The sequence below is a fragment of the Schistocerca piceifrons genome, chromosome 8 (genome assembly GCF_021461385.2).
Source record: "Schistocerca piceifrons isolate TAMUIC-IGC-003096 chromosome 8, iqSchPice1.1, whole genome shotgun sequence".
In the NCBI taxonomy this organism is placed as follows: Eukaryota; Metazoa; Arthropoda; class Insecta; order Orthoptera; family Acrididae; genus Schistocerca; species Schistocerca piceifrons.
In genome coordinates, this window is record NC_060145.1 from 98,167,216 (window position 1) to 98,191,102 (window position 23,887).

A 23,887-nucleotide genomic window follows, 5' to 3' on the forward strand; every position below is an offset into this window, starting at 1 on the left:
CCATCTGTTGACTCAGGGATCGGGACGTGGCTGCACGAAACAGTTACAGCGATGCGGATAAGATGCCTGTCATGTCGACTGCTAGTGATACGAGGCCTTTGGGATCCAGCACGGCATAACGTATTACCGTCCTGAACCCACCGATTCCATATTCTACTAACAGTCATTGGATCTCTTCCAACGCGAGCAGCAATGTCGCGATACGATAAACCACAACAGCAATAGGCTACGATCCGTCCTTTACCGAAGTCGGAAACGTGATGGTACGCATTTCTCCTCCTTACGCGAGGCATCACAGCAACGTTTCAGCAGGCAACGCCGGTCGACTGCTGTTTGTATATGAGAAATCGGTTGGAAACTTTCCTCATGTCAACACGTTGTAGGTGTCGCCACCGGCGCCAACCTTGTGTGAATGCTCTGAAAAGCTTATCATTTGCATATCACAGCATCTTCTTCCTGTTGCTTAAATTTCGCGTCTGTAGCACGTCATCTTCGTGGTGTAGCAATTTCAATGGCCAGTAGTGTATAACTTCACGTTCAAACTCACATAAATCTTGATAACCTGTCACTGTAGCAGCAGTAACCGATCTGACAACAGCGCCAGACACTTGTCTTATATAGGGGTTGCCGATCGCAGCGCCGTATTCTGCCTGTTTACATCTCTCTGTATTAGAATATACCAGTCTACAGCAGTTTGGGACCGATGGCCTTTGTAGCCTGGTCCCTTCAGCCCCCACAAAGCAACCAACCTACACCAGTTTCTTTGGCGCCTCGGTGTACTTTGACTAATCTTTTCAGCTTCTTACAGTGCATGTTTCGAGTCGTGCCAGCCATTCTGAGAGAAAAAAAACTGATTTGAATGTCGTCGATTGCCGTCCGAAGTCTGCAAGTTCGGGTGGTGAGATCGACTACATTGTGACCGCGCAAGTAGGGTTGGGTTGGGTTGTTTGGGGGAAGAGACCAAACAGCGAGGTGATCGGTCTCATCGGATTTGGGAAGGATGGGGAAGGAAGTCGGCCGTGCCCTTTCAAAGGAACCATCCCAGCATTTGCCTGGAGCGATTTAGGAAATCACGGAAAACCTAAATCGGGATGGCCGGACGCGGGATTGAACCGTCGTCCTCCCGAATGCGAGTCTAGTGCGCGCAAGTAGTGTCGTACTGATTTGAAACGATCGGCCGCCTTCGGACGACGTCGGTCGGCGATTTCGGTGCCACTGTGACCGCAGCCTTAATTTTACAGATAATAATCGTCTGTCAGCAGCCTGTGGAATGCATCGCGCGTGGCTGACTCCCGCCTCACACGCCGTATGTGTCACCTGGTGTCGGCCCGGTGCTCTTCCGGTTGCGCCGCGCGTTCTTCTCTCTCGGTCCACAGCCGGCGTCCGGCCGGCACGAGAGACGCGGACGTCGACGGGTCGCGGCGCGCCGCGGCGCTCGGTCTCGCACTCACACACACAGAGCGGACGCACACACGCGCGTACACAGAGCAGAGGCTGAGAGAGTGAAAGTGTCCGGCGGGGCGACCTTGCTTTCCAGAGCAGCGCAGCCACGGCATCGCATCGCCCGGCGTGGCCTGCCCGCGCGCGCGCTATATAAACGCGACCGCGGAGTCGGCTTGTCAGTCCACTGGCCGGTACCGCACAGGGCACCACAGCTCACCCCAGCTCTCCACCTCTCACCGTCCACAGCCGAGCAGACCAGCCATGAGGGCCGTAACGCAGGTAAACACAACAGCGGGCCACCACTCGCCGCCGCATCGCCTCTAACCGCGCCCCACAGTGTCTCTCTCCTGCCAACTAGCGGGGACAAGTGTTTAACGTCCCGTCGACAACGAGCTGATTACAGACAGTCACTACCAGCTTCTCACCCTGTAACAACATGATCGCTCCATTACTAACACAAATTTCTGGCTGGGCACGCATGTCTGGAAGAACGACTAATTCTGTCTTCAGCTACATCCACACTTCGCGAGCCACATTTCAGTCCCTAAGGGTACTTTGTGTACCACTGTTACTTCCCCCCCTCCCTCCCCCCAACTTCTCCCCCCACCCCCTTTTCCTTCTTGAGTCGCGGGTAGTTCACGGGAAGAGCGATTGCTGGTAAACCTCCTACCAGCTCAGGAATGTCTGTACTTTTATCTTCGTGGTATTTCCGCGACAAGTACGTAGCAAGAAGCAACATTCTAGTTGACTCTCCTAGGAACATACGCTCTCGGAACTATTCACAGCCAGCCAGAGTGGCCGAGCGGTTCTAGGTGCTACAGTCTGGAACCACGAGACCGCTACGGTCGCAGGTTCGAATCCTGCCTCAGGCATGGATGTGTGTGTTGTCCTTGGGTTAGTTAGGTTTATGTAGTTCTAAGTTCTAGGGGACTGATGACCTCAGATGTTAGGTCCCATAGTGCTCAGAGCCATTTGAACCATTTTTTTGAACTATTCACAAAAATCACGTCCTGATGCAGAATATCTCCCTGCAGTGTCTTCCTTTGCAGATGCCTCAGCTTCTCCGCGACCCTTTCGCGCTAACTAAATGTACAGCTAGAATGAAATTTTCACTCTACAGCGGAGTGTGCAATGATATGAAACTTCCTGGCAGATTAAAACTGTGTGCCGGACCGAGACTCGAACTCGGGACCTTTGCCTTTCGCGGGCAAGTGCTCTACCATCCACCAGGCTGTGGCTACGCCATGTCTCCGCAATATCCTTTCTTCCAGGAGTGCTAGTTCTGCAAGGTTCGCAGGAGAGCTTCTGTGAAGTTTGGAAGGTAGGAGACGGGGTACTGGCGGAATTAAAGCTGTGAGGACGGGGCGTGAGTCGTGCTTGGGTAGCTCAGTCGGTAGAGCACTTGCCCGCGAAAGGCAAAGGTCCTGAGTTCGAGTCTCGGTCCGGTACACAGTTTTAATCTGCCAGGAAGTTTCAAATGTAGAGCTATCGAAACGCGTTGCTCTTCTTTGGATTCTCTCTATTAGTCGGATCCCAGACTGGCTAGCAATATTCAAGTATCGAACGAACGGAGCTTTTGTAAGCTACCTCCTTTGTGGGTGGATGGGTGGACTAAATTTCCTGCAGGTTCTTCCAAACTAATCTGTCCAGCATCAGTCTCACATGCCATTAATTTTACGCTATACGTCCACTTTAAATCGCTCCGAACGCATGCCAGTAGACAATGTAGACAATTTATGACTATAACTACTTCCAGTGATCTAACACTCGGCAGATGATGGAGTGATTTCTACAGCAAGCAGAAGTCTAAAGATACCAGTATTTGTATGCTGACCGCTGTTTTGACCAGAACCAAGCTGGAAGTTTCTTACACGTCGGTCAGCGACCTGAAGATGGCGTAGCAAATCGCCGAACTGACAGGCAAATAGAATAACTTTGGAAGCTAGACCTGTGAGGCCAAATGAGTAGCTGCTTGAATAAAGAGGCGGCATCATCATCAGGATTCTCGTCCACTCGCAATAGCGGCTGGCAACATGTATGTCAAACGTCACAGATCGCTCCCCACAGTGCCTTGTAGGAAGTGGTGTTTATTTTTACGTTTGTCGCGGCGATTGCAAATATCAGTAAGAAATGTACACCCTGATTTAGCTTACGTTATTTGTAGACGTGTGCTTGCACACGGTTCTTTGCATCTGCCAACCTACAATCTGTACTTCCGCATGTCTGCTCGGAGCTTATAGCTACGACAGCAGCTCGGCTTACCAGTTAGGCAGATCTTTCACAGGTTTCCGATGCAGATGTTCCGTCTTCTTCAACGGTAGGCGCCACTTTTCCGAATGTTGGCTAACACAACTGACTCTGTCAGTATTTGCTTTAGCATAGCGAGGCGCATTTTTGAGAAGGCGCGATTGAATGGGCGGGATTCGCCCCTCGCAGAGTGCCACGAGCGGTCATTCACATACACCATACAATCAAAGTGTAAATGGCATTGTCAATTACGTGAGTCTACAGATGTGGATACGGGGGCATTACCTGTTAACACAGTAGTGTTTTTACCAGGGATAGTGCGTCGTGGACGGGAATCGGTCAAACAACGAACCCCAACATAATCTGTGCGGAAATCTTACCGAAAGCCGCGGAGGTCGTAAAATGCGCTGGCTTCACTGGTGTCTGACATTAGTTCCAACTCGTGAGACAAAACGTGTATCTCAGTCGTTCCAGTTTTGTGTCTGTTTATAGAATAATGTAGCTGTGCCTATTGATTTCCGATCAGTTTTCTGTGTTATATACTGCTGTATGAATGTGAGAGTGCATTGTTCCTTGTTTCCAGTCTGAGCAATGGGCCTGGTTTGGCACACGTCAGGATGCAGTCAGTGTTGTGCAGTACTGTGCATTAGGAAACGCGAGTAGCAGACCACACTGGTCAGGCGCGTTTGCTGAGTAACACAATTTGTGTTACATGTAGGACAGTAATTGTGGTAGTGGCACAAGATCATTGAAGAAATTAAGCAGGAGAGCTTCTGTAAAGTTTGGAAGGTAGGAGACGAGATACTGGCAGAAGTAAAGCTGTGAGTACCGGGCGTGAGTCGTGCTTCGGTAGCTCAGATGGTAGAGCACTTGCCCGCGAAAGGCAAAGGTCCCGAGTTCGAATCTTGGTCGGGCACACAGTTTTAATCTGCCAGGAAATTTCAAATTAATAACTGTCTGAATGAACGTATTGTAAGACCCATAAAACAAAAGTGGGCTTGGTTTCCCGCTTGACGACATGTGTTAACTCGCGACCGCCACAGAGCGTACAAGATCCACCCAGTAAGGTTTGTGAACTCGCTCGCTACGCAGCCCGCACGACAGGACGAGGGCCAAGATAATACCTCGCTAGAAGTAGGTGCCAACTTTATGATAATGTCAACCAGCTCCAGAGGGCCACAAAGTTTTTCCTGCGGGTCTAGGAATAGATTCCAGTCATTTCTAGGAATGTTTTCTGTCCTCCACCTCTGCCAATAATTTCTTAATGCGAGAATTTAGAAACTGCATCGCGTTCAGAGTGCACGTTAAATTTTAGTTTACCCTACAACTAGCTTGGTAAGTCAGTTCGTAGGTCAGAAGAAGGAAGGGGCATAGCACCTCCAAAAACGTCGAGCCCAGATAAGAACTGGACTGTTCAAATCAACCTTCGGGTTGCTGACAGCTCTACTTACTTGTGGCCAAAAAATGGTTCAAATGGCTCTGAGCACTATGGGACTTAACAGCTATGGTCATCAGTCCGCTAGAACTTAGAACTACTTAAACCTAACTAACCTAAGGACATCACACAACACCCAGTCATCACGAGGCACAGAAAATCTCTGACGCCGCCGGGAATCGAACCCGGGAATCCAGGCGTGGGAAGCGAGAACGCTACCGCACGACCACGAGCTGCGGACACTTGTGGCCAGCATTGTGGTCCAGCATCATCTGGAGCAAAAGAAAAACGTACCGTAGAACCATACCCGTACAAAACCCTCAGTTTATTGCACCTGGGCAGGGGAGTTTCAGCGTATATACATGCCCTACTAGCTAACTTTGACTATTCAGAAGTACTCTACGGGAATCAAACGCATTGCAGTCTGTTGTCCCTTTTCCCTTTCTTCAATAGCAGATAGTTTTCCAGACACAAACGGATAGGTCGATAGCATATGTCCTTAGGCATGAACGAACAGTTAATTTGGTAATGGAAGGGAGCGTCGATGGTAGAATCTGCAGCGAGGGGATACAGGCTTGAATACAGTAAGCAGATAGAAGTGGATCTAGGTTGCAGCAATTATTCAGAGATGAAGAGGCTTGCACAGGATAGAGTAGGGTGAACATCGGCATCTACAGCAATAGGCTTTCTAAATTATTCACCTGTGAAGCTACAGGCAAAGCGGCAGGAGTCTAATTGATCTACCGATTTTTCTTGTACGACAAAAATCCAGCATTTCACTTCTTCATTAACGACCTCCAATAAATGCACCTCACACTCGCTTAGTACCCTGTGTATTTTCGAGTTGCTATAGAGCAGCTTAGTGAACAGCTTTCAAAGTCAACCCTATACTGTTCTCTTAAGAAATGTATTGACAGCCTTTATACGTTCAGTTTTATCACGAGTACATAACTTTCCGCCGGTTTTGGTTGTGCTATCTACATGAGCGTATGTGAAACTTCATTACTGGAAGGCAATTCAAGCTGCTCCGCAACACGAGACTGACGTGTCATACTAAAACTATCTTTGATCACCGTCCGAAGAGGCTGCAAGGAAAATGTCAGCCGATAACTGATTGCCTTCACGTAATGTAGTGCAAGGACTGTGAATATCAAATTCCACCTTCAAGACCTTAATTATATCCTCGTTCGATGATATCCTCGATGTGTCGGAAGTAACACGTGTAATTAGAGCTCATTTGTTTATGCAGTGATCTCTCCGCATATCTTTGTAGAAGACTCAAACGTGTGTCAGAACTTTTCCTGGAACGCTTCGCAGTTATTGCGACAGAAATTCTGGGTAGCTAGTTTTCTGTGTCGCGGCGCGCTTGTTCTAGATCACTGGTAACGGCGTGCGTCCAAGCCAGCTTAAAAGGTACCCGAGCACGATTATGGATTTGTCGCGGCCTTCGCAGCTCGAACAATCTAGGAAAAACGACGGCTCGCTGAGGATGACGAAGCGCTGCCGACTGGAAACGCGTCCCCCGAGACACATTGTACAGTTCAAACTTGTCACGGGTAACGAAAGCATTGCAAGGGGGATCGCTAGCCCAAATGGTTGTTCTGGAGTTATTTCAGTAAAAAACTGGAGATTAAAATACGCCTGTCTCGCCAGAGGTGCACACTTCGCTTCACGTAGAGTACCCGAATCTGCTGTCTTAATCTGGGCGAAATCTGACAGCTGAACCTCGAAAACAGTTAACAGACGACGATACACTGGATAGGTCAAAACAGGCCTTCAGTTTTGTTTTCATTAGTCTGCAGTTTCGTCTGTGGGGCCATATTCAAACGTTTGTAGAGTCTAACTCATCAAACTGCACTTGGCTTAACCCAGGCAATCAGCAAATCACACAACTGACTTTAGCCCAAGTATGTCCATTCCGGTGGGCTACACTAAACAAATATTTGAAAGTGGGTTTACAGGCGAAACTGTGCAGTAGCGAAAGCCAAATAAAAATATATTTTGACCCATGCAATGGTCACCTGTGTTGCACTGTTTACAATTCAATTTACAGTTGTAGTGAATCATGTTGCAAGTAAAATATTGGAAGTTCAAAGAAGAAAGTAGAGCACCTGACATTACCATTTCTCCTCCCCACCCCCCCCCCCCCCAGCCTACTTTCTTTCTAGCTTATATCGCCCACACAAGAATTCTGAAAACGAAACTGACAGACTATCTAAATATACACTTTGCTAGCCACCGTACAATGCATGGCGGAGAGTACATAGTACCAATATTATTCATCAACTTAATGAAACTCGGGTTATCGCAAAGTTTCGACGAGTTCCCTATTGGTCGTCTTCAGGCGGAAGCTTCGCCACGAATCGGCCAAGAAAATTTCGTCAATGAAATTCTCCGACAAAGCCAGCATTCTCGTATCGCTCATGATCGTCTTGCATTCGTTGCTGCCGCATTATTTCCTGTATCACACAACCCATAACTCTGCATCCGTGCCCCGCCAGCTCCGTGCTTCAGTAACGAATGCGAAACAGGAAGTAACCACTCTTTTTTTTTCGAGAGGACCTGACCGTACATGCTAAACGGACATTTGTGAGGTACGCTGATGTAATTGGCAGCTGTTCGGCCAGGGAAATTGGACGCGTGGGTCACGTACTCTCTGCAGCAAAATTTACGGTTCTCGTACGTCGAGTCGAGCAATGCAAGCGCATGAGTCTGGCTATTCCCACGCTTTTCGCGCGGGCCAGTGACACGACCGCGAGTTAGCGTTGATGTGTCCGGTTCATACGCGCCCCGCCTTTCTCTCACACGTTCTGTCACTGCCCTTCAACGTCTGACAACTCTCTCTCTTGTCTCTCTCCGTCTCTCTTTCTCATGCACGCAAACGCTATATCATGCGTACACGAGCACGAAGGGGGTATTTGTACGCTTGGGTGTAAATCTCCTCTCTCTGCAACAGAGTTACTCATTTCCTCAAGCACAACAATGGGATACGTCCATTCAGAATATGACATTTCAGTAGCATCCAGAATGAAGATATGGGGCATTAGAGATGGAACCTTAGCAATCGTAGCTCCGCAAGTCCGAAGCCTGGGCGTGGGAAATGGGAGACCGCTCGCTTCCCGGATGTTTCTGGCTTCAGCTCCAGGCAGAGGCGCAGTTACAGCTCCAGTTGTAATGCCACCCGTTATAATTTCCCGGTAATGCCGTAAGAATAGGACTCAGTCCCCTTCACCCTTTCGTTGAGGTACATAACTGGAAACATGTGTAGCATAAACGAGTGTAACACTGGACGTAACCGTGGGATTTCCGCTTCTACATTTGCATAACTCTTTTACGAGGGCCTTATGAGAATTTCAACTCAGGGTGGCCGAATTGGACGTTAAAGTTCCTTTGTTTCGATATTAATAGAAGAGAAGGAGGAGCTCCAAAGAACAGAGGTGCGTTTTGCCGCGGATTCAGTTAGTAAGCTCGACAGAGTCACAGAAATTTTCATCAAACTCCAGTGGCAGGCTTTGCAAAAGAGGCGTTCTGCATCACGGACAGGTTTACTGTTGAAATTCCGAGACTGTACGTTCCGGGAAAAGCCAGGCAACATATTGGTTCATCCTGCATACACGTACGAAATGATGTGATAAATCTGAGGAAATGGAGTTGAGACCGAGGTTTACTACCAATCTTGCTTCCCTCTCACCATTTAGAGGACGAGACGATATGATAGAGGTACCACGAGTATTCTCCACTACTCCCCGTAAGGTGACTTATGGAGTAGAGGTGCAGATGTAGATGAAGACAGCAAATGAAGTAGTGTAAGAAGGTAGAGGGATTGAACAGTTTACGAATCAGACATGACACACTGCCAACAATTCAACTACAAGCAGGCAAACTAGATTTACCAGTAGCTAACGAAGCGTCAAACATGAGGCACAGAAATACGTCTTACACCTCGGGCTAATGCCTAGGAAACAAAATTTACAAAGGACGCAAAAACAGGAGACAGCTCTACTTGGCACAATTCAAGTGTAGTAAAACCTGTAGTCAGGAATACAGGAGTCACCGACCTGCTTCTATGCGGTGGCACAATGCTCAAGACAATACAGACTAATAAGGCAGGAGGTAGATCAAAATTCTTAAATTTAGGTATTTGTGCGGTTACCGGAAACGCTCCAGATGAATGCCGAAGTCGCATTTCCTGCGAGAACCTGCTTAGAAAATGTCTTTCAGGGCAGTAACTACGACTCTTCTCCGCCCACAAACTTATCTATCCCGCAGAGATAGTGCAGATAAAACAAAGCAAATAATAGCTCCCTCACAGGCGAATAAGCAGTTATGCCACTTACGCTCCTCCGTGAATGGAACGCGAAATACCGTGGTACGCTACCCGAAGTACCAGGACACCGCTGTGTAACGCGGAACTGACCGCCAGATATCACGAGAGGGACCGCGCCCGTATAAAAGGAGGCGGTCAGTACCTTGATGTCAGCAGAGATGCAGAAGAATGGGTCGATCAGGGAGGTCAGTGGCTTGGAACGTGAACTAGTCATTCGATGTCACCTGATTAATAGATCCATCAGGAACGTTTCAACAATTTTAAAGCTGCCCAAGGCAACTGCTGGGGATGTGACTGTGAAATGGGAACGCAAAGAAAGAACCACAACTAAACCAGGACCGGAGAAGATGATGATCATTATGTTGGTTTGTGGGGCGACCAACATCGTGGTCATCAGTGCCTGTTCAAGTTTCAATCTTTCCATTTCCAGTCACGCCACTACCCGAACGATGATGGGATGATGAGGACAACACAAACACCCAGTCCCCAGGCGGAGAAAATCCCGACGCTGCCGGGAATCGAACCCGGGTCCCCCTATCCAGAGACAACAACGTTAGCCAATAGACCACGAACTGCGGGCAAGACCGGAGAGATCTCATTTACTGCTGGATACGGACGGTTGTTACAAAAAATAGCATGGAATCAGCGGAAGCAATCACACCTGAGCTCCAAAATACTACAAGCAGTCCAGGTAGTACCATGACTGTGGGTACTGAGCTAAAAAGAATGGGGTACAGTGGTCGAGCAGGGCTAATGGACAGCGGATGGCTGGAAACGAGTGACTGGGAGTGATGAATCCAGCTGTGGCCTGCGGCAGACTGATGGAAGGCCTCGGGCTTGACAAATCCCTGGAGGAAGTTACCTGCCATAAGGTGTGGTCCCAACAGTGAAGAGTAGAGGTGGTGATACTATGGTATGGGAGTGATTTTCGCGGTTAGGATGTGGTCCCCATATTTTGCTTAAGAAAATGATAAATGTGAAAGGATATGAATACATTTATAGCACTGTGTATTGCGTACAGTACAGGAACAGCTGGGAGACCATGACTGTTCGTAGCAGCATGACAATACACCCTTTTATGAGGCAGCATCTGTGAGGCAATCGTTTGTGGACAATATCATCCCTGAAATGAACTGACCTGCCGAGAGTCGCCGGCTGGATCGGCCGTACGGTTCTAGGCGCTACAGTCTGGAGCCGGGTGACCGCTACGGTCGCAGGTTCGAATCCTGCCTCGGGCATGGATGTGTGTGATGTCCTTAGGTTAGTTAGGTTTAATTAGTTCTAAGTTCTAGGCGACTGATGATCTCTGACGTTAAGTCCCATACTGCTCAGAGCCATTTTTGCCCAGAGCCCCGACCTGAACCCAATGCAACCCGTCTGGAATGTGTTAGAACCTCAACTTCCCTCAGATTGTAAACTTCACTACTTTCTCTGGTCTCGGTTCTTGAGAAAGAACGGGCTGCCATTCCTTCACGGACATTCAGTCACCTTACTGAATGTGTCTCCAGTACAGTTCAATCCGTTATAAAGGTGAAGGGTGGACCGACTCTATATTAATGTCCACTAATAGGTATCCGGATACTTTAGATCAGATAGTAGTTGGTTGGTTGATTTGGGAGAGGGGACCAAACAGCGAGATCATCAGTCCCATCGGATTAGGAAAAGATGGGGAAGGAAATTGACTATGCCCTTTCAAAGGAACCAACCTGTCATTTGCCTGAAGTGATTTAGGGAAATCACGGAAAACCTAAATGGGGGTACAGTAAGAAGCACCCTCTACCACGCACTTCATAGGGGTTCGTAGAGTATAGAAGTAGTAGAGTCTTCAAACAGGCTGCTGCAACTTCCCTTCCCAAATGAGACAGTGCTCACCCCCTAGAGGTCTCGAGTTCGACGAGACTAGGCTAACATTCCTTCTTCTCATCTTCGGAGCGATGACGACCGCGTCGATAGCGACATCGCCTTCTTTGGAGGTCCGCGCCGCCGCTAGAAAGCGAACGGTTCCGGCGCCGTTTTGCGGCGGCTTTCGTCCGCGGCGATGCTCGACCAGGCATCGCGGTCGTCCTTCAGCTGTGGCGCGGCGCAAGTGGAGCGTGGAACCGCCTCGACACGTCACAGTTTCTGCAGCCTCCGGGCGTGCCCGACGCGTCCGGTACGCAGGCACTGCGGAGGCAGCCCGCCATCCGGCGTGTCCATCCCAACTTTCTAGCACGGCGACTGAACGTCACTTTTGGTTGGCGCTCTAACACCAGCACATTTCGCAGCGGATAACAGTTCTCTGCACACGCAGAGCCGAGCTGAGTGTTACCAAAGGAAAAAAGGGACAGAAGGAAAAACTTACTGACAGATCGAAACTGAGTGATGGACCGGAATTCGAACCCGGGAGCTTTGCCTTTCACGGACAAGCGCTCTTTGACTGAACTATCCAAACACGACTCGCAGTCTCTCCTCATAGCTTTCCACCAGTACCTGAAGACTGCTGCCTACATCGGAGTAGGAGAAGCGATCTATGCTCTTACAACATGGGATCAACATGTTTCCTCGATTTGACAGTGTCCCTTCTACCACAACCGGTGGACGAATCCTGATGGTGCCGCTGTTTCCTTATTCGAGCAGCTCCTCATTTGGCCACACGAGGCTGAGTGGTACCCGTTTCAGACCTCCCTACTCCAGAAAAATTCCAAGGAGGTATCGGAAATCGAATGCAGGTCCTTCCACACTGAAGGCCGCAGGACTAACCATTCGGTTATGAAGGTGGACAATTTATAAAAGATAATTTTTGAGAAAAATGCACCGGCCGGTGTGCTCGAGCGGTTCTAGGCGCTTCAGTCTGGAACCGCATGACCGCTACGGTCGCAGGCTCGAATCCTGACTCGCGCATGGATGTGTGTGATGTCCTTAGGTTAGTTAGGTTTAAGTAGTTCTACGTTCTAGGGGACTGATGACCACAGCTGTTAAGTCCCGTAGTGCTCAGAGCCATTTGAACCATTTGAGAAAAATGTTCCACCAAAGACAGCAGCACTCCTGGGTTCAGTTGAAGATGATTTGATGCTCTGAGATTTACAAGGTCTCCCTGTGAATGTAGCCTCTCGGACATCGTACAGACGATTCGTACAGTACATGAAAGATGTGCGGAACACCGCAGGTGCGCCCGCCTCTTACAGCGAAATAAATCGGCAGTGACAGAACACTGTACTGATACTGGTCACTCTATGTTGTACGAAGACGCCAGAATTTTAGAGTCTACCTCATCGTTTTAGGACTCGGTGGTGAGAGAGGGAATTGCAATTCGCTTGGCGACGAATTTAATTAATAAAGATATCGGCGGCTGCCTGTATAAGTCACGGAATCCAGCGCTTTCTGTAGTAAACTTAGAAAGACGTCACGACAGTGCAGATCGGAGTGATACACCGAGTGCGCAGCCACGGATATTATTCATCTGCACTGTCCTCCTTTGCCGCCGATCAACATCTCTGGCGCCCGTGTACCTGTGGCCGCAAACGCAGCGGCGCGGTCCGCGAGCTTAAAAGGGCGGAGCGAGTGCTGGAGCGTCTGGCTTTCAGTTCGTTCTGAAGGTGGCTGAATGGTATGCATTCGAAATATTAGAAGAAGAAGAAGCTCAATTTGTGCGGCTGGGCGCCTGATATTTAATGGAGCAGCCATTACGCCGTGAAAACATGAAGACGCACAAGAAAAATGTTATTTGGTATAAGTCAGCTACCTCTTCTAGAATATAATTTTTGTAGTCATAACTGAATCTACAGCAATCTTTTATGCTAATTTAACAAAAAACAGTCAATCTAGATGGCCAATGATGTTTATTTTTCTGGCAGTAGGAGCAGCATGTAACACCATTGGTGACACGTGGAGCGGATGCGCATGTACAACTGCCCCGCGAATCGGCACCAATGGAGTCACACACTGGTCTGAAGACTGTCCTCCTGTAAATGAAACAGGTTGCCAAAAAAATACACACCATTTGCGATCCAGACTAATTCTTTTCGTTAAAGTACTTTCATGTTCTAAGGGTAATCAAAGGGTTACAGAAGAGATGGAGCTTAGGTGTCGGGGTGCTTTAAAGAACCACGCCGGTCGTGCAAGACAAGCAGAGTATAACATGCACAGGAGACCACTTCCTGCAGGGCAGTCAGGGCTATTCTGCTCGGTCTGGCCCAACACGGCGAATGGGAATCACCGTTTTATGCAGATTTCTAGCTGGATTATGCGGTGAAACAGGGACCCGGATTAAGAGCCACCGTATTATGGCGGTATCCAGCAGTGGACAACTTCCTCATACCAGCACACCAATGCGCAGTGGTACCAGGTGCACTTTCATAGCAACGTTCCGTTCTACCTTAGCATTCAGGTTCTTCCTTCATGAAGTAGACGATTCGCCCGTTCCGGTCACAAAGGAAAATATTGGCGATATTTCCTCGATTTGCCAGTGTCCCTTCTACCACAACGATCTACACCCTTTCTTGTATTCCTCATTTTTGCATTCTGCCTTAGAGCGAGGGCTATCTTTCTTTAGTCTTCAAGTAATTGAATTCACAGATAGAGGAACGTTACCTTTGATTTTCTCTTCTGCTCCACAAATATTCAGTTCTCTATGCAGTCCCACACAGTCTTTCCCTGTACGGCACGAAAACATATTCGCCACCCCTGTCTAACCACGAAACTCGCACAGCCGTGACTTTATAAATTTTAGTTGCTGTTTCTTTTTCTCGTTCTTCGGGTTGTTCCACATACGGTGAGTAACATATTCGGCCTTTGATCAATATCGTCACCAACGTCGTAACTAGTCCGCAGCTCGTGGTCGTGCGGTAGCGTTCTCGCTTCCCACGCGCGGGTTCCCGGGTTCGATTCCCGGCGGGGTCAGGAATTTTCTCTGCCTCGTGATGACTGTGTATTGTGTGATGTCCTTAGGTTAGTTAGGTTTAAGTGGTTCTAAGTTCTAGGGGACTGATGACCATAGATGTTAAGTCCCATAGTGCTCAGAGCCATTTGAACGTCGTAACTTACCTCACAGCCGAGGTGATGGAAGAGAGACATTAGTTTAGTACGCCTATTAGATAGAGTTGCTTTTCTTCGTACCGTACGCATACTATTAAAAGTCATAGTTTTCGTCTTTTGTACAACAGGTTGTCATGTTATATCCTCGGCAGAGATGCTGAACATATCAAACGTATGTCCGAAAGCCATCCTCAATTTGCTGAACAATAACTTCATCATCAACAAAAAGATTGCATTTAAGCGCATTCTTTCATTTATTTCCGTCCCTAGGCTTCCTGCCAGTTTCCATTCTCTGCCTATGTTTCCTACGTAGATATAAAAAAAAAAGGCTCTGAGCACTATGGGACTTAACATATGTCATCAGTCCCCTATAACTTAGAACTACTGAAACCTAACTAACCTAAGGACATCACACACATCCATGCCCGAGGCAGGATTCGAACCTGCGACCGTAACAGTCTCACGGTTCCGGACTGAAGCGCCTAGAACCGCTCGGCCACCGCGGCCGGCGTAGATATCAAAAGAGAATGGAATGGGATAAGGTACAGCCCATACGTTCTCCTGTAGCTGACATAAGCTGCTCCTTCATTTCCTGCTTGTGACGAGAATGCACACTGCATCGGCTGAGATACAGATTAGCGAGGATGAGACTGGAAGTGTGGTTCACACTAATTTGCGAACGTCACTGATACTGAGGTCAGGACCACCGTCGTAAAACATTCCAAAGGAAGATTTCGACTCCCTACAGCCTCTTTTACACGAACGACTCTCTTGTCTCTACTTGACAACTCGTGGCAAGCACGTGTACTGCAGTACTGATTCCCGCCTGACACGACTCGTTATCTTCGTTTACACGTCAGCGCCAAAATTTCATCTGTTGTGAGAGCTGTCTGGCGTGCAGTTTAGTACCGGAATCGCGAAAGTGAGATTGAGGGACCTCCCTGTTTACGAAAAAACCGAAATATATAATAGAGTTTAGGAAGTAGCAACGACAGTACAGTTTATCAATGACCAAAGCAAAATTCATAGTGGATGTTCTTGAAAAAGATCCTATGGTAAATTCACGAGAATTGAAAGAATAGGAAACGTGTCGTCCAAATATTTCAAAATGTGTATCAAAATCTTAAAAATGGCTGCGAAACAGCACCTATGTAAATCTGAAGAGGTTGAAAAATCAGCCAACCAGTTGCAAAAAAAGGTTTATTAACCCTTGACCTAGGTTCCGATATTTGTAAAAAATCTTCTACAGAATTAGTGGGCCTTGTTACATCACTTGATGGTACACTAGATTACATGAGGCCGAGTGGCTCTTGTCTTAAACAAAATTGACAAGAGCCGCTGAAGAAGATATTTTTACAAATATCGAAAGCTAGGTCAAGGGCTGAATATCTGCTAGAGAAAATATATACTTACAAACACATCAAACGATGGCATGCGGTTTCGGTCTTGCAGCCGGATGACGTCGACATCTGGCCCAATATCTCGGCTGATCTCGGCTGACAAACATTCAGCCATACTCAGTTTACAGTGTAAAACTGCTCTGAAGATGGCTGAACAGTTGTCAGCCGGAATATCTTTCGAGATATCGATATCAGCCGGCTGTAAGTCTGAACCCCGTGGAATACTTACTACGTCGGAAGACACCAGTATTCACATCAAACACTATTACTCTCTGTCTTGTTATATAATGTCGAAAATTATTCTGTTCGTTAAATATATCTGACAGTTCCATTGTTCCAATAATTTTCATTAAAATACGTTTATTTACGTTCTCGTTGTGTACACAGAGTAGGCTTTTTCTTTAACCAGGCACCCAGAAAAGTAAATACATTTCCTTTCAGATATTTCGTCTCTTCTGGATTACGACTAGCAGGGAAAATATCAGGCCCTCGTGCAACCTTTGCAGTGTGTGGCGGAACCAAAACAAACAACAAACTCAAGACACAAAGGCATAAAAATCCGTTACTATAAAAGGACTGAATTCTACTAGAGTAGGTCAACTTCCGATATCAGCAGACAATGCCACACAATTCCTTGTTTCTGCGCATGCGCATTCTGAAGTATATTCAACATTTTCGAACTCCACATTTGGCACAGCCGACTGATCACTGACGTCACTGTCCCACTAGCGACGTGGTTGACTGCTATTTACACGCAGGCACGCCATGCGCACCCACAAAGTGCAACCGATCTTGACCGGAAAATCGCTCGTGTCAGACGGGCCTAAGGATAAAATTAGCTAGGCTATCGCGACATTGGCACTCTCTTTTGCACCTGGGATTGAGAGACCCCAATTTTGATAGTGATCATGGCTAGGAAGTTGATGCAGTGGTGGGACAGCGAGATGCAGCTCTGTCCTGTAGCGATCCCGAGCAGAAACTTAGCCCGTGCATGGGGTCGACCCTTAAGACACCCATTCACAGGCCAACCAGTTGGCCGACCCAGATGCTGAGACGGTCGGGTCCAGGGTCCGGGTACGTCGACTCCACTGGTCCACCACTACCTGCTGTCCCCAATCTCTAACTGCTACCCTCATTCTGTCCTTTTTCCCTTCTGTTTTGGCACGGTGAAAGCTTCCATGCGACTGGGCGCAGGTGGGGTGCTCCACGCAGTCGCAGCATCCCACCACACATAGTCAGATGGATCAGCGACCTGCTGAGCAGTGGTGGTGTTGGCCGATTCGTCAGGCCGTGAATGGACATGGGCGGCTTCACCTTTCACCTTGTCGACCCCCCCTTAACGCGCCGCCCCCGCCTGCCCGCAGTTGCTGACCGCCGCGCTGCTGGTGGCGACGTGCCGCGCCGGCTACCTGGGAGGCTACGGCGGCTACGCCGCCGCCCCCGCCGCCTACGCCGCCGCTCCCGCTGCCTACGCCGCCCCCGCCTACGCCGCCGCTCCCGCCATCGTCAAGACCGCCTACGCCGCCCCCGCTATCGTCAAGGCCGCCGCCCCAGCCGTCGACTACTACGTGAGTAGAATCGCGATGCTGGAGCTAAGTGCATCAGTCGCTGGGTACTAGCCACACGAAACAACGTGCCTTTTTCCGATAACGATAGAAGCTGAAGTAATGAATTAAAATTTGTGATGATTTAAGGAATGGAAATGGGCTGAAGGTGTGAAATGAAGTTTGTGTTGGGGAGGCCACTCGGCTGAGATAGTCCATCCAGCTGCCTGAGCCACCACGCCATGGTGGTGTACTGTTTAGCACATCTGCCTAATAAGCAGGAGACCTGAGTTCGAGTCCCGACTTTAGCACAAATTTTAATTCATTACTTCAGCTTCCATCGTTATCACAGATAAAGTTGAGACTCATATGTCTCCAGGAAAGTGTAATTCCAACACTTTTTTTGTGTCATCAGCCTTCTGAATGGTTTAACAGTCCCCACTATGATTTCATCTCGTGTTCTACCCTCTTCATCTCAGAGTAGCACTTGTATCCGACTCCCTCTCACATTTGTTACTACAATCTCTGCTTACCCTGCAAGTTTTACCTCCTACAGCACCCCCACCCCCCGCCCCCTCCCCTTCAGCTGTGGAAGTTATTCTCTCATTTCATACCACAGGTTCCTATTCCTATAGTCCTGCTCCTTTTTGTCAGTTTTCCCCAATATGTTCCTTTCCTCGCCGATTCTTTGGAGAACCTCCTCATTTCTTACCAGTGCACCTAATTTTCAATACCACCCCAGCTCAGACGCTTCGATTCTCCTCTTTCTCGGCTTTCCCACAGTCCACTTCCGTACAACGCTGTGCTCAGAAATTCGTCCTAAAATTAAGTCGGATATTTGATACTAGTCTGCTTTTTATGTCCTTGTTTTGTGTGCAGTGTGTTACTTTGCTTCCTTTGCAGCAGAATCCCATCACTTCATCTACTTCGTGGTTATCAGTTTTGGTGTTAAGTGTAACTCAGCATTAATTAATCTCTTTCTGGTCTCCTGATTACTTACGTCTTTCTTTGGTTGGTTCTCAATCCATGTTTTGCACCGATAAGTCTGTTCATTCCATTCGAAAAGTCCAGTAATCCGTAATTCTCCTTCGCTTTCAGCGAATGTTATAACAACACATCCGTACGGTAAGGGCTATAGTGTTTCCGCTAGTGATGTATTGATGTGAGACCTGGACCATGAAGCAGGCTGAACATCGTAGAATAAATTCGTCCGAACTGTGGCAGTGGGGGAAACTCCTTAGAGTTCGATGAATTGCAAAGAGAACGAATAGGTCGGTGCCACACCAAATAAAATCACATTGCTCCTTGGAAGGTCTGATACTGAAAAAAACTAACCTACTTTGGGCACATCATAAAAAGATATCATTCGCTGGAAAAGATCTCAATGCTGGGGACAGTCGAAGACACAAGGAGAAGAGAGCGGCAAAGGATGAGACGAATTGTTGACATTACGGACGTAATGGATTCCAGCGTGAAGGGTATTCGGGAAATAGTGCAGGACAGTAGAAACTTGCCTGCATATTCGTAGGGTCACGGAGACTCGGAAGCCACTGAATGACTAGAGAGAGAGAGAGAGAGAGAGAGAACAAGAGAGTGGCTTGCTCGACATGTGTCGCGTGCCGTCTTTCTTCCTGACAAAATGAAATCAAGAAATTTACGAGGAACAACTGCGAAAACACGATACACCTCTCATGTCGATAGCAGCAAGTAGTTACTCAAGCTAGCTGAACTCACTGCAGTGGGTGAACACGGAAAGATCGAGGAAGGGTCTAATGAACGCCCTACGCGAATGCCGCAGCTTGCCCCTCAGGTACAAGGGAGGACGACAAATGCGTGCGTGAGTTCTCATTCTCGTTTTAGCTCTTTGCTTGGAATGGCTCACCCTAACATTTAGATTTGGAACGAGGAACTTCAGAAGAGCGCCAACGGACTCTTACATTCGGCTAAACAGTGTCGTCTCTAGGGCTGTAACAAATACTGACAAAATAGCCAAAGAAAGACAAAATTGTGCAATGAAAAAACGGTGGAATAGACTGATTGCACTTACTGACGTATGTTTAGTACAAAGCTTAAATGTCTTCATTACCTTAACAATATTTTTTTAATAAAACTACTTGCAATTGAACGTCGTTATTACACAGGGCTACTGCCTCTACCATTGTGTTTTATGCAAGCCACAACGCCTTCAAATACCACTCACAAGTATTTCGAATTCTCTCGCTCGCTACGTGCGAACTACTAGTCCTACAGAAAAATGAATATTACCTTTTTCTAGGAAATTTAGTGTAGCTAAATTCTGTAATGGGATACGTTTTCGCTAGAGGCCGTAGTTTTGGAACTAGTCAAGACAAACATACAAAAGTGACTTTCAAACTCGTTTTTCTTGAATAACTCAAATACTGTTGCCTCCACTGAAAATGTACCCCAGTAAAAATGTTGTGTTGGTAGAAGAGCCAACACCGTGTTACTAGTGGAGGCCGAAATGCACGCGTTTTAGCTCACGCAGGCTGGCGAGAGAAGGGAAGAACTATACTGACGTGAGGTCTGGAACATTACAAGGAATTAGAATTCAGAAAACGGACGTAATTAGTTTGATACTTAACTTTAATCCATTAATGATGAACGTCGCTCTTGACGGTACATGATTCGCAATGTTATCTGTTCAGAATACATTCATAGAAACTGAATATGGCGCCTTGCTAGGTCGTAGCAAATTACGTAACTGAAGGCTATGCTAAACTGTCGTTTCTGCAAGTGAGAGCGCATGTAGACAGTGAAACATCGCTAGCAAAGTCGGCTGTACAACTGGGGCGAGTGCTAGGGAGTCTCTATAGACTAGACTCGCCGTGTGGCGGCGCTCGGTCTGCAATCACTGATAGTGGCGACACGCGGGTCCAAAGTATACTAACGGACCTCGGCCGATTTAAAGGCTACCACCTAGCAAGTGTGGTGTCTGGCGGTGACACAACAAAAAATTTAACTACATTAAATCCGCTACAAAAAGTCCGATTCATTGTTCTTCTGTGGCACTAATAGTTTGCACATAGCAAGAGAGAGACTATGAAAATCTCATGTATTGTTCTAAAAGGAGTAGCAGTTTGCATAAAACCCAGTGTTAGGGGCAGCTGACTCAACCTGTATACTTTCTTTTGTTTAAACACTTTTTCATCATCCTTCGATCAGTTAGGTTATTAAGACTGTAATTTACCTCTTTTTAAAAAAATCCAATAATAAAGTAACATATGGTACACTCCCACAATGTGGTTGACGGACATGTTGCAGGGAATTACCAAGAGAAAATCAAAGGTCGGCTTCTAGTTGTAGAGAGCGGGCGCTGGTAGTAAAGACTGTTTTGGCCATGTAGCAGATCTCGGGCGTTGAGCAGGTGAACGGTTTGCGTTCTGACTTTAGAGACATTTTTTTAGTGGAACTCTTCATAGTATCCAATATTCGGGGCAGCTCCGAAAGCTCTCCAAAAGTAGAGAGTGGCCACACGACGTATTTCGCTGGCAGAGAGGAAAAGTAGGCGGGGCGAGACTTTTTTTGTGTCGCCGGCATGCAGCCGTGGTGTGGAATGCCCGCCATTTGTGGCACTGGAGCGCACGCGCGCCCGCTGGAGATGGAACTGGAGCGAGCCACGCCTGACAGTAGTGGGAACTCACCTCAGTGCGTGTGTCTGCCGCATGTGACGCAATGTCGCACTGCCAGAGACTGCAGCGCAGGTATTCGGGGCAGAAACGCGTTGCCGGGTACGTGAGTTACCTTCCACCTGTCTGTCCACTTCCCTACACGGCGCCTTTCGCAATTTAGACGTAAACATCGCGTCCCGAAAGGGCTGCAGACCCGTCTTCCGAGCGTTCCGGGAAACTGGACCATTCAGAGTTACCCCATTATTGCTAGAGCTGCCACTTAACAAACATCACTCTGGTTCCTGAGTGGTTAGTAGCGCACGAATCACACAATTGGTTGTGGTGCATCGGGAGGAAGCTATTGACATTGTTTTAAAATGGTTCAAATGGCTCTGAGCACTATCGGACTTAACGTCTGAGGTCATCAGTCCCCCAGAACTCAGAACTACTTAAACCTAACTAACCTAAGGACATAAAACACATCGATACCCGAGGCAGTATTCGAACCTGCGACCGTAGCGGTCGCGCGGTTGCCGGCAGGAGTGGCCGAGCGGTTAAAGGCGCTACAGTCTGGAACCGCACGACCGCTACGGTCGCAGGTTCGGATCCTGCCTCGGGCATAGATGTGTGTGATGTCCTTAGGTTAGTTAAGTTTAAGTAGTTCTAAGTTCTAGGGGACCTATGACCACAGCAGTTGAGTCCCATAGTGCTCAGAGCCATTTGAACCATTTTATTTGGTCGCGCGGTTCCAGACTTAAGTGCCTAGAACTGCTCGGCCACACCGGCCGGATGACATTGTTGTACCCTCCTGCTGTGGCCAAGCAGGTAAAATAAAGCTGGTAGCCCCGTCAGGGCTCAGTTTAAGAGCCTATAACAGGATGCAACTGCCGAAAGAACTGCCGAAAGAACGGCGTGGCATGAACAGGTAAACCCCCCAAGCAAGGAAAGAGCGTGGCGAACTTCGGTATATTGCACAACATTGTCTAACACGTTAATGTTATATGACAGGATATGAATTTTATTTTATTTTTATCTTCAAAATGTTTTCAGAGTTACATTTACCAAATTTGAGATCAATCCATTCAGTAGTTACCCTGTAATTAACCGAATATTGTAACACAAAATTTTGCTAGTATGTTCAAATGGAAGGCTGAAGATTGGTTCAGACGTGTAATTGTAAAGCTTGTAGAAGCTTCGATAGAGTACCCCATAATTTCTGCTTTCATAGCGCTTTTTTTTCTGGTTTGACGCGGCCCACCACTAATCTCTCTCTTGCAGCGTAGAATAGCGCTTGCAACCTACTTCCTACTGGACGTAATCCAATCTCTGCCTTCCCCTTTCTGTCTTCCCCTGTCTGTCTTCCTCCAGTACCATGGAAATTTTCCCTGATGTCTTAACAGATGTCCTGTCACCCTTCCTCGCCGATATTATTATGTCTCACGTTTCCCATGATCTTACCAAATGGCACGTCGCGTGTCACGAATGTATGTCATGAGAAGGTGTAGCGGTTCCTGCAGCAAAGTCAGGTGATGCAATTTATTAGTTCCAAAAGCGCAGCCCATAAATCCAAAGCTCCAGCGTTCCATTCGCAATAAGTCGTAGGATTTTTTGACTAATATTGCTTTTTCTGGCTCTAGAAATCATTTGTTAATGTGGAAAGAATCAAGCTACACCCCAGTTACAATGAACTGCAGATACCCCTTCAGCTAACTAGGTGAGTCAGTTTGAAACTCGGAGAAACGGAAGGGCATATCGCTTCCAGCAGAAATGTGCCTAGTAATTATTTTTGAGAACGTTGCTGGAAAAAGCCAGCGTTAAAAATAGAATATCTGAAATCATTTACAAAACAGTCTACATTCCAAAGGCACGTTTTTCAAGGTGACAGGTTTCGGTCATCACTTGATGATCTTCAGACCTTCAAAACTATATTGACGGACCAACGGCTGTGCGAGGAGCAGGAACCGCTTTCCCTGGATTTTTATGATTCGAATACACCACAATGTCAGATCTGTAACGTAACCGTATCACTATTGCCTAAATTGGCTCAACGGAATATCCCCTAGCCCAGCTGGTTCTGGAAGTCTGACACTCAGCAGCTGTCGCAATACATTCGAGTACCACGTCGCACTGGTCGGTCCGTCCAGTTTGCTGGGAGGAAAGCAGGAACGAATATTACGGTTTAACGTCCAGTCGGCGCCGAGGTCATTAGAGACGGAACATACAAGCTAGGAATGTTTCAAGGATGGGAACAGAAATCAGCCGTCCTGTTTCGAAGGCAAATTTACGGAAACCGCGGAATACCTAAACCTGGGTGGCAATACGTGGATTTGAACCTTCGTCCTTCCGAATATGAGTCATGTGTGTTGACCACAGCGCCACCTCACTCGGGCCAGTTTTGCTAGAGCGGCTCGCCAGTAACCGAGAGTCGGTGACGGTCGAAACGGACGCGCGAAAGGAGCGCTACAGCGAGCGAATTGCGTCACAGTGCAGTGAGAGCAGCCATTTCTGAGAGTTCGCTAAGTACCCGCGAGGAATGTGGTCGACAGTCACACACACACACACACACACACAAGTAGCACAAAGCCACGCCCCTCAGGCAACACAAAAGGAAGTCGTCACACGCCCGCAGCTCCTAGACCGCAAACCTGTCTCTCTGCTCAGAACAATACAACTTGTGACTGCTCCTAAGCAGCTCGGAAACGAGAAATAACACCACGGAGGCAGCTAGACCGTACGGTAAGGTGGAGCAGTCATTCGTTATTACGTTGTAGGCTGCAAAGAACCAGCCCTCTCCCATCAACCATGGACCTTGTTGTGGTGCATTGGCCTGCGTGCTCCTACGACACAGA

At 47.8% G+C, this 23,887-nt stretch overlaps 1 protein-coding gene across 1 annotated transcript in view; it reads left to right on the forward strand.

Moving 5' to 3' along the window:
* Positions 1-1,593: 1,593 nt before the first annotated feature.
* LOC124711345 (cuticle protein 19) overlaps positions 1,594-23,887 on the forward strand; it is a 30,825-nt gene continuing 8,531 nt past the window's right edge. The window contains exons 1-2 of the mRNA XM_047241383.1: positions 1,594-1,722; positions 17,230-17,433. Of these exons, the coding sequence (XP_047097339.1) occupies positions 1,705-1,722; positions 17,230-17,433 (222 nt within the window). The 5' untranslated portion in view covers positions 1,594-1,704. The remainder of the gene's footprint in view (positions 1,723-17,229; positions 17,434-23,887) is intronic.